Below are 11,456 nucleotides of genomic sequence, written 5' to 3' on the forward strand. Positions count from 1 at the left end.
CTTTTGAGACTAGAGAGTGTCTATGATCCTTCTGGCAGAACCTTATACTTATTCTCAAAAGTGTTAGTAATTATCCCTCCTTCGTGGCATGAACACAACTTACTACAAAGCAAGCTAGACCAATGAAGCTCATCAGCTGTTTCTACAACAAGCACTGCCAAAGAATATATCACTAACAGATGATCTTAAGTTCAAAAAGATCAACGAGCTGTAGGATGAAACAACAGAGCCAGAATATGATCATCTACCAAGGCAAACGTAAAGACAAAAGGTTTTATAGCCCATCTGGTATTTAGATCAGTCTGCCTGCAATGGATGACAGTTTTCTAAACCCCAAATACTTATTTGTGTAACTAAAGCTTAGTGAGAAAACTTTCTAACAAATTGTTTGCTGAGTAATAGAAAAAAATAAGAGGCGGCGGCACCATTAGAGTGAAAACTGCTGCTTCTTAATACGGCACTATACTTCCTTATCCTCAATTCCAACATTCAAAAAGGTTTTGTTTTTTTTTGAGACGGAGTTTTGCTCTTGTTGCCCAGGCTGGAGCGCAATGGCACGATCTCAGCTCACTGCAACCTCCGCCTCCCAGGTTCAAGTGATTCTCCTGCCTCAGCCTCCCGAGTGCTGGGATTACAGGCATGCGCCACCACGCCTCGCTAATTTTGTATTTTTAGTAGAGATGGGGTTTCTCCATGTTGGTCAGGCTGGTCTCCAACTCCTGACCTCAGGTGATCCGCCCGCCTCGGCCTCCCAAAGTGCTGGGATTACAGGCGTGAGCCACCGCGCCTGGCCTCAGGAAGTTTTTTTAAAAAAACTTTGGCAACAAAGCTATACCTCACTTGGTGACACTACTTATAATTTTTATTTGGGCCATTTAATGTAAATATTTATATATATATTTGCTTTAGAAAATGTTTCAGAGTCTGGAGTGTTACATAATGTATGTTACACAGACTATATTTCTCTTCTAAAATCCAAAAAATTCTGAATTCCAATGCACATCTGGTCCCAAGGGCATCTAATGAGGTACTGTGGGTCCATAGTTCTTTTCTTTTCTATGTCCAAAGGACAATTTAAAGGTATTAGAGATGATGTCATACTATTAGAAAATAGTAAAACATTATAGTTAAGGAATATGTTACATGTAGACCAAAATTCATTTTTTCAGTGAATCCAGAACTCTAGTAATGGTAAGTATCACTAAAAACTATGGTGCTAATATTTCTTCATTAATTACATATTTCTTTCCATGTTCCCAGCCCATTAATTCAAAGCAGTTTAAACCCCACAAGGCAGAAACAAATCCTACAAGAGTCACGCTGAGGGAGGCAAATGAATTGTCTACACAAAACTCACAGATAAATTCTAAAAAGCAATGTCATATAGCCACTGAGTAATAAAAACCATTTTTAATTTGACATCTTGGAAAGAAAATTCTGAAATTCCAAAGTCTTATCCAACAGAAAGTGAAAGCAGACTTGTTATTTACTTCACAGAAAGCTTAGTGGTCATACCTGCTATTGTCAGTCCACTGACATAAATGAAGTTCCCATGTGAATTCTTGCTACTCATTTAGATACATGAGAACTCCCTTTCATCAGGCTGGTTTGGCAATGCTCCCTACAGTTCTTTTAGGTGAGTATCCGACCTGGCAAGCAGCTGGTGGGCAAAATAATTCTGGGCCTGTGGGAGGCTTGTGACTATAACGAGAGGTCAAGAGACGGGCCTGCAGGTTGCTACTTGTGTGTGGCTGACATGGGTTTTGTGCTAGGAGAAAACTTATTTTTCAAAGTACTACTACAGTGGACAGTAGAAATTTTTAAGTTTCCCACTTAACAAGCAAACATCAGAAAGGTTAGAACAGAGTGTATTCGATTCTTCTTGCTGCTTCAGTCTCTAGGTTGTTGAGGCAGATCAGCACGTACCCGAGCATATTTGGCAAGTCAGCTGGAAAAATCTGTTTCAGTTTTAATCCTCAAGTGTATTTTTACATTTTTTAAATAGCTTGCTTTTTTCTTCCTTTTTTTTGTTTTTAAGAGATGGGGTCTTGCCATGTTGCTCAGGCTGGTCTAAAGCCATCCGCCCACCTCGGTCTCCCAGAGTTGCTGGGATTCATTACAGGCGTGAGCCACCGAGTCCAGTCCAATTTAAAAAATATCTTTAAATAAAAATTGGCCAGACTCAGAGGATCACACCTGTAATCCCAGCACTTTGGGAGGCCAAGGCAGGCAGATGGATCGCTTGAGCCCCAGGGGTTTGAGACCAGCCTGGGCAATATGGTGAGACACCATTTCTATAAAAATATAAAAACTAGCTGGGCATGGTGGTATACTCCTGTAGTCCCAGCTACTCCAGGGGCTGAGGTGGGAAAATTGCTTGTACCCGGGAAGTCGAGGCTGCAGTGAGCCAAGATCGTACCACCGCATTCCAGCCTGGGCAATGTGGCAAGACTCTGTCTCTACAAAAAAAAATACAAAACTTAGCTGGGTGTGTGGCAACACGTGCCTGTGGTCCAACCTACTTAGGAGGCTGGGGTGGGAGGACTGCTTAAGCCAGGGAAGGTCAGGGCTGTAGTGAGCGGAGATTGTGTCACTGCACTCCATTCCAGACTGGGCAACAAAGTGAGGCCTTGTCTCAAAAAAGAATGAAATATTCTATGACAAGTTGTATGAAGAGAGAAAGCTATGGCTTTCTATGGTGGGGAAATAAGATTTAAAAAAAATCAAATATAGTTATCAATATATTTTCTATTACTTTGGCTTATACCAACAATTCACTGTAAGGTAAAATATAGTATAGAAAGAATTTCTTTTTTTTTTTTTTGAGATGGAATTTTGCTCTTGTTGCCCAGGCTAGAGTGCAATGGCACGATCTCGGCTCACCTCAACCTCTGCCCCCTGGGTTCAAGCGATTCTCCTGACTCAGCCTCCCAAGTAGCTGGGATTACAGGCATGCACCACCAAGCCCGGCTAATTTTTTAGTATAGAAAGCATTTCTAGAAAAATTTGGTAAAGCTTGTTTGCCAGCAACTTGGATTTCTTACCAGTATCACTCTAGAAAGTTTTGCTTTCTAGGAAAAATGGGTTTATTAGACTTCACATCTACTGTAAGCATCAAGCATCTGCTAATTTTTTTTTTTTTTTTTTGAGACAGAGTCTTGCTGTGTTGCCCAGTTGGAGTGTAGTGGCGTGATCTTGGCTCACTGCAACCTCCACCTCCTGGGTTCAAGTGATTCTCCCGCCTCAGCCTCCCGAGTAGCTGGGACTTCAGGCGCGTGCCACCACGCCCGGCAGACTTTTTGTATTTTTGGTGGAGACAGGGTTTCACCGTGTTAGCCAGGATGGTCTCGATCTCCTGACCTTGTGATCCGCCTGCCTCGGCCTCCTAAAGTGCTGGGATTATAGGCATAAGCCACTGCACCTGGCTCCTAATTTTTCTTTTTAAATAAAGTTTTTCAAAAGGATTAACTTTCAGTAGGTTTTACATATTATTTCAAGAATCATTCACAGGCTCTATTCTTTACCACGTATACTTTAAATACTGTGGTAATCATTTCTCCTGTTAGTAAAATATCAGTATTTCTCATTATTGCAAGGGTTTGCCTTTTATGGCATACTGCACCTTTAAGCATAATACATAACGCACAATCATCAGTTCTCACAAGAGATATCATTTTCTGTCCAAGAATACTGTGACTCCAATTAGTTAACAATTAGAAAATGTATGTGAACACCACGTGGTGACCCACTTTTCTTATGTCCTTTGTATTGCTGGGACTTAGCCTTTTTCTTCTGTTTTGATGAAGCTGATTGGTTTTCTCTTGATGCTGAAAAATAAAAGGGGAAAATTGGTACCAGATAATTGTTTACAATTTAGACGATACAGTTGTCTAGATACAACTTAGATGAACTATCTTTACCAAGACCATTATACTTAAGTACATGATGCTCTGAAAATAAGGGTACTTGTTCCTACAAAACCATAGCCTCAACATGAGACAGATTCCACTATTTACTCAAAAGCATTTATTACATACCAATAAACTTTTAGTCTGTAATTTTTAACTCACTAAAATAATAAGCCTAGTTTAATTTGGTGACTGTTGTGTTTCTATAGTCATTATGTAATTGACTATTGGATTCACACTGCCATGGTACACATGGTCTGATTCTGTGATATTGTTGTTGAGTCTTAATGTCTTACCTGGCAACCAATCAGACATAGGTACATTCTTGTCCTGTGAGCTCATAAGATGACTTATGTGAGATAGTCCTCTGGAGAATTGCTGATTTTTACAAAAGGACACCTTTTCTGTATACCAACTTACACTGTGATGCTGGAGGCTGTAGTTGATATCCAGTTAACTGACACCACCCTACAGGATAGAGGTCAGGGGACTCACAGTCTACCCACTGATCATACTCTTCTTCCCATCCATCAAAATGTATCCTCAAGAGACGATGAATAATCCGAGTTACTGTGGCTACACATATTAAACGTGGCTCCATGAGATCTACTGCTTCTAATTTCATTCCTACACGAAATCCGTGATTTGGAACATCCTGACACGGAGAAGAAAACATTAATACTGGTATAGCTAAATAACATAATTTAAACCATAATTCCAAATAATTCTTTAACTATTTAAACATAATACGAAGGTGAAGTATTTAAAAACTAGTTAGGAAAAGTCTTCATTTCTATTTCCTTCAGATTAAAAACGAAACATAGTTTGGAAACAAGTTTTGATTCCCAGGTAAAGAAAATATTTATATTGTTTCATTGCTATATTTGTTTATATTATATCTCCACTAAGAAATTCTAATACAAGGCAAAGACATTTTTATGAACATAAATTGTATTTGTGGGGCATTAATAAGTCCTCACATAATTATGCTGCCATTTAAATTTACCTTATTAAATAGTTTTACTGGTGCTGCAATGGAGCCAGTTTCCCTGAGGTAGTCAAACCATTTAAAAGGAAGTTTTGTGTAACCTAGAAAACACAACTGGTTTAACTAGCAGTTCATTTAAAATTAGCATAATATTAAAATGTAGCAAAAAGTAACAGTACACAAAATCTTAAGAGCATAGGTTATATGATCAACTTTATTTTATTTTATTTTTTTTGAGATGGAGTCTTGCTCTGTCGCCTAGGCTGGAGTGCAGTGGCACAGTCTCGGCTCACTGCAAGCTCTGCCTCCCGGGTTCACGCCATTCTCCTGCCTCAGCCTCTCCGAGTAGCTGGGACTATAGGCGCCCGCCACCATGCCCGGCTAATTTTTTGTATTTTTAGTAGAGACGGGGTTTCACCGTGGTCTCGATCTCCTGAGCTCGTGATCCGCCCGCCTCGGCCTCCCAAAGTGCTGGGATTACAAGCGTGAGCCACCGCGCCCGGCCAACTTTATTTTTTTTGAGGCAGGGTCTTGCTCTGTCACCCAGGCTGGAGTGCAGTAGTGCCCTCAGTGGCTTACTGCAGCCTCAACCTCCAGGGCTCAAGTGATCCTCCTGCCTCAGCCTCTCTAGTAGCTGGGACTACAGGCACATGCCACTGTGACAGGCTAATTTTTTGTTGTTTTTAGTAGAGACAGGGTCTCCCTATGTTGCCCGGGTTGTTCTCAAACTCCTGGTCTCAAGCAATCCTCCTACCTCAGTCTCCCAAAGTGCTGGGATTACTGGCATGAGCCACTGCACCTGGCCTATATGATTTATACTGCTGAGTGCAATTATTCCTCCATGTTACACAGATTTCCCTCCCTTTTCTAGAAACACTGGTGTGCCTACTTAGTCTAACGCAAAAGTGGCTCTCTTTTTCTGTTTCTACAACGGTACATTTTTGCTCTTTCAATCCTAGGCTTTAGAAGAGTCTAGCACCTAATACTATGGAGTGATATTTTTCTTTCCTTGCAAGAAAGAAAACTGGCTGAGCAAATATTATTTTTATAGACCTCTGTTATAGCTTTCCTCCTTTCTTAAAGGAACAACTTAATGCTCAAGTATTAAAATGAGGAAAATCACTGGTTAAACCAGGAGTAAAACAGCCATCCTTTTAAAAGTCCACACAGGGCTGGGTGCAGTGGCTCACACCTATAATCCCAGCATGTTGGGAGGCCAAGGTGGGCGGATCACTTGAGGCCAGGAGTTCGTGATGAGCCTGGCCTATATGGCAAAACTGTGTCTCTACTAAAAATAGAAAAATCAGCTGGGCGTGGTGGTGCACACCTGTAATTCCAGCTACTTGGGAGAGGAGGCACAAGAATCACTTGAACCTGGGAGGCGGAGGCTGTAAAGAGATGAGATAGCACCCCTGCGTTCCAGCCTGGGTGACAGAGCAAGACTGTCTCAAAAAAAAAAAAAAGTCCACACAGCTAAGTGTCGTGGTTCACTCGTAATCCCAGCACTTTGGGGAGGCTGAGGTGGGAGGATCACTTGAGGCCAGGACTTCAAGACCAGCCTGGGTAATATAGTGAGATTCCTATCTGTACATACAAAGAAAAAAGAAAGAAAAAAAAAAGTCAGACATGGTTGTGCCTTTCAGCTGTAGTTTCAGCTACTAGGGAGGCTGAGGTGGGAGGATTGCTTGGGCCCAGGAGTTGGAAGTTACCGTGAGCTATGATTGTACCACTGCACTCCAGCCTGGGCGACAGAGCAAGACCCTGTCTTTATTGGGAAAAAAAAAAAATCATGTATGCCATAGCCTATTGAGCCTACATTACTGACTCAACGGAGTTTGAGAATACCAATTCATATTATAAAATACACAGATGCTCAGGAAAAATTCTATACTACTGTAATTTATTAAAGTAAGCTAGAATACAGTACTTTATATTGTTAGAGCAACCTACAGCTCCTGCATGTATATGTTTATCCACACACATTATATACGTACTCAGGAAATCTAGGGCTGTGTTAAATGTTGTAAACAAAAACCATGTAAGAAGAAAGCAACGATTAAAACCCAGTGTTTACATTAGGATGAAGTACCTCTGGGTGGAGTAAGTTCAATCATGTTAATTTCACAGAAACCGACAGGGAAAATAGAAGGAGAGGTTGCATGGTAACAGAACCAGTCAGATCCGTCTGCTGCTTCTGAGCCATCGATCCCAATCATCAGGAATCCGTCAGCTAGCACCTTTTTAATGAAGAGAATTCTAAGTACTTGAAATTAGATACCACTATTATAAAAATAATACTTTGACATTCTAAAAGAAAGGAAAATCTATTATATAAAGGTCTCTTCAAAGTGAAACATGCTTCTCTATTGAGTTATGTTAAATAACAGAAGTTCTAATGAAAAAAAATCTATGTAAATTCTAGTGTGTTCCAGAAACAAAAGCAGGATTACCTATAACTGACCTCAGGCGTCTGGGAAAAGCAGTGCCTTTGACCATGGCTATAGCTGCCTGCTGTCGCGATATCATGAAACTGGGCTGAGTGCTTACCATGTACCTATCTAGTTTCAGCTAAGCTCCAAATCCTACTTGGTAACACTTTTACTTCTTCTTTCTGATTTATCACATACAGAGCTTTTACAAACGGTCTCTACCTTCTTCAAGCTCCAACTTGATCTCTTTTATGCTACAGATAACCATACTCCTCTATGGCAGATGCTAAGGCCGGTCCACATTAAGGGTCCTCTTGTTCGTTTCTTCGCGCCTCAGAGACTGTTGTAACAAGTACCCAACTCCCCCTTTTAGAGACAAGGTCTCGCTCTGTCACTCAGGCTGGAGTGCAATGGTGCGAACATGGCCCACTGCAGCCTTGACCTCCCCGGCTCAAGCAATCCTTCTGTCTCTGCCTCCTGAGTAGCTAGGACTACAAGTGCATGCCATCACACTCGGCTAATTGTTTAATTTTTATTTTGTAGAGATGGGGTCTCACCATGTTGCTCAGGCTGGTCTCAAACTCCTGCGCTCAAGTGATCCTTCTGCCGTGGCCTCCCAAAGTGTTGGGATTACAGGCACGAGCCACCATGCTTGGCTGTCCCCACCCTGCCCTTTTTTTTTTTGAGACGGGGTTTCCCTCGCCACCTAGGCTGGAGTGCAATGGGTCAATCTCGGCTCACTGCAACCTCTGCCTCCTGAGTTCAAGTGATTCTTCTGCCTCAGCTTCCCAAGTAGCTGGGATTACAGGCACGCGCCACCATGCCCAGCAAATTTTTGTATTTTTAGTAGAGATGGGATTTCATCATGTTGGCCAGTCTCGAACTCCTGACCTCAGGTGACCCACCCACCTTGGCCAGGCTGCCCCCCCCCTTTTAAAACTAAGACAAACTTCCCCATCTTGCCCTATTACCACTGGAATTTTGCTTTCAAAAGACCATCTCTTATACTCCAATGTTTCCCAATTTCCATTATATTAAAAATATTTTGGCTGGGCACGGTAGCTCATGCCTGTAATCCCAGCACTTTGTGAGGCCGAGGCGGGCAGACACCTGAGGTCAGGAGTTTGAGAACAGACTAGCCAACATGGCGAAACCCAGTCTCTACTAAAAATACAAAAATTAGCTAGGCATGGTGGTGGGGGCCTGTAATCCCAGCTACTTGGGAGGCTGGGGCAGGGAGAATTGCTTGAACCCGGGAGGCACAGGCTGCAGTGAGCTGAGATCATGCCATTGCACTCCAGCCTCGGCGACAGAGCAAGACTTTCAAAGGGGAAAAAATTTTTTTTTTTTTACTTTGAAATAGGTTCAAGGTTATAGAATAGTAGAATAAACTCTATTCACCCAGACACTCAATTCAAGTTACATACCATGCAACTCCTTGCAGTTGATTTTTGTCTTTATCTATTCTTTTATTATATATACACATATATATACATATACATATATACATATATACACATATACATATATACATATATATATATATAGAGAGAGAGAGAGAGAGATGCAGTCTTGCTTTGTTGCCAAGGCTGGAGTGCAGTGGTGCAATCTCAGCTCATTGCAACCTCCCCCTCCTGGGTTCAAGTAATTCTCCTGCCTCAGTCTCCCAACTAGCTGGGATTACAGGTGCTCACCACCACACCTGACTTATTTTTGTATTTTTAGTAGAGATGGGGTTTCGCCACGCTGGTTGGGCTGGTCTTAAATTCCTGGCCTCAAGTGATTCTCCTGCCTCTGCCTCCCAAATATTCCTTCATATTTTTTATTTATTTGTTGAATTTTTGTTTTTGGCTATCTTTTTCCTACAGTATGTTGCCTTTATCTAAACTGCTAAATTCATGAATAAACTCCTAATTTGCCCAACCTCACTGAGTCTCTGCTACTTGCTCACCACTCTTAATTTTTTTTTTTTTTTTTTTTTTTGAGACAAGGTCACCCAGGCTGGGGTGCAGTGGTATAATCATGGCTCACTGCAGCCAACTTCCCTGAGCTCAGGTGATGCTCCCACCTTAGCCTCCTGGGTAGCTGGGTCTATAGGTGTGCCACCACACCCAGCTAATTTTTGTAGAGACAGGGTTTTGCCCTATTGCTCAGGCTGGTTTCGAACTCCTGGGGGCCAAGGTGGGCTCAAACGATCTGCCTGCCTCGGCCTCCCAAAGTGCTAGGATTACTGGCGTGAGCTACCACACCCAGCCTACTCTTAATTTTCTGAAACATTTTCTCCTAGTCTCTTATCATATTCTGGTCTATCAATCAATCTTCTCATCTCTCTGATCGTTCTTTCTGCATTCCTTTTGGTACTTGCTCTTTCACCTCCAACCTTCAAGTTTCTGATTCTAGCTCTTTTCTTTTTGTTTTGATGACCTCACCCACTCCAGTGCTATAATGATAAACGTCTACACCAGTGATTCCTAAAGTTTTATCATGAGTTTGCCTCTCTTCCAGTGTCTTGGTCCAGCATTTTACCTTCATGCTGAACATATTCGCTGAGTTAGTACAGGGTGTCAAATCAACAACTCCTCTTACTCCTTTAGAGGTAATCAATCACCATATTCCACAATTCCACCTCAACTTGCCATTAATCTCTGTCTTGACTTGGCTATCTTGTTTGATATAATTGCTTTCAGCCATCCTCTATGGATGCTGCCCCTCTTAGACAGTAAAACTTTCCTTTAGTCCAACCTCTGTTCAGGCCAGTACCTGTACCAAGTTATCCTGTCTACTAAAGAACTCTCGGATGACTTGACCAAGTGTTTAAAGCCTGTAATAATGGTTCCACATTATCTTTTGGTCTCTTCCCCCAAGTTCCTTTCTCTGGTTATTTCTATATGGTAAACATCTACACTAAATTTACTACTCTCAAGCTTGACAGCTTTGCCTAAGACCTCTGGACAGAACTACCCCACTTACATAGGATTCCTTTCTTCATTCTTCTAAATACAGGTGACCGGACTAGGGACTTGTATGTATCACGTATGGAACCAAACCAAAGGCTTAGCTCAGCTATTCAGACTCTTTCTCAGTAATGAGAATTAACAGACACAGAGACTGTTGTCACACGGGTGGGAGCTGGAACTGAAAGGATCCTCCCAGCTCAGCCTCCCAAAGTGCTGGAATTGCAGGCATGAGCCACCAAGCCTGGCCTTGACTGTGATTCTGGTCATGTAGACATGCAGTCGATCATGGGAATCCACATGATTTTTGTTGTTGTTGTTTGAGATGGAGTCTCGCTCTATGCCTAGGCCGAAGTGCAGTGGCTCGATCTCAGCTCACTGCAACCTCCACCTCCCGGGTTCAAGTGATTCTCTTGCCTCAGCCTTTCGAGTAGCTGGGATTATAGGCGCACACCACCACACCTGGCTAATTTTTGTATGGAGATGGGGTTTCATCATGTTGGCCAGGCTGGTCTTGAACTCCTGACCTCAAGTGATCCACCCGCCTTGGACTCCCAAAGTGCTGGGATTACAGGCATGAGGCATTGCACCCAGTCTTTATTTTTTTCTGTTTTTTATTTTATTTTATTTTATTTTTTGAGACGGAGTCTCGCTCTGTCACCCAGGCTGGAGTGCAGTGGCGCAATCTCGGCTCACTGCAAGCTCCGCCTCCTGGGTTCACGCCATTCTCCTGCCTCAGCCTCTCCGAGTAGCTGGGACTACAGGCGCCCGCCACCACGCCCGGCTAATTTTTTTGTATTTTTAGTAGAGACGGGGTTTCACCGTGGTCTCGATCTCCTGACCTCGTGATCCACCCGCCTCGGCCTCCCAAAGTGCTGGGATTACAAGCGTGAGCCACTGCGCCCGGCCTTTTTTCTGTTTTTTGAGACAGAGTTTTGCTCTTGTTGCCCAGGCTAGAGTGCAATAGCACAATCTCAGCTCACTGCAACCTCCGTGTCCCGGGTTCAAGCATTCTCCTGCCTCAGCCTCCCAAGAACTGGGATTACAGGTGCCTGGCCCCAGGCCCGGCTAATTTTTTTGTATTTTTAGTTTCATCATGTTGGCCAGGCTGGTCTTGAACTCCTGACCTCAAGATGCGCCCTTCTAAAGTGCTGGAATTAGAGGTGTTAGCCACTGG

At 42.7% G+C, this 11,456-nt stretch overlaps 1 protein-coding gene across 12 annotated transcripts in view; it reads right to left on the bottom strand.

Annotated features, from left to right (window-relative positions):
• LOC116463552 (MBT domain-containing protein 1) overlaps positions 1-11,456 on the bottom strand; it is an 85,525-nt gene that overhangs the window by 11,439 nt on the left and 62,630 nt on the right. For 11 of the 12 annotated variants that reach the window (XM_032146703.2, XM_032146701.2, XM_032146700.2 and 8 more), the window contains 4 exons: positions 6,986-7,133; positions 4,915-4,997; positions 4,329-4,563; positions 3,750-3,827 (listed from right to left, as the gene is read on the bottom strand). In XM_032146703.2, the coding sequence (XP_032002594.1) occupies positions 3,750-3,827; positions 4,329-4,563; positions 4,915-4,997; positions 6,986-7,133 (544 nt within the window). Of the gene's footprint in view, positions 1-3,749; positions 3,828-4,204; positions 4,564-4,914; positions 4,998-6,985; positions 7,134-11,456 lie in introns of all 12 variants that reach the window. The other variant, XR_004246713.2, reaches the window with a different exon arrangement.

Source organism: Hylobates moloch, unplaced genomic scaffold (assembly GCF_009828535.3).
Source record: "Hylobates moloch isolate HMO894 unplaced genomic scaffold, HMol_V3 SCAFFOLD_41, whole genome shotgun sequence".
Lineage (NCBI taxonomy): Eukaryota > Metazoa > Chordata > Mammalia > Primates > Hylobatidae > Hylobates > Hylobates moloch.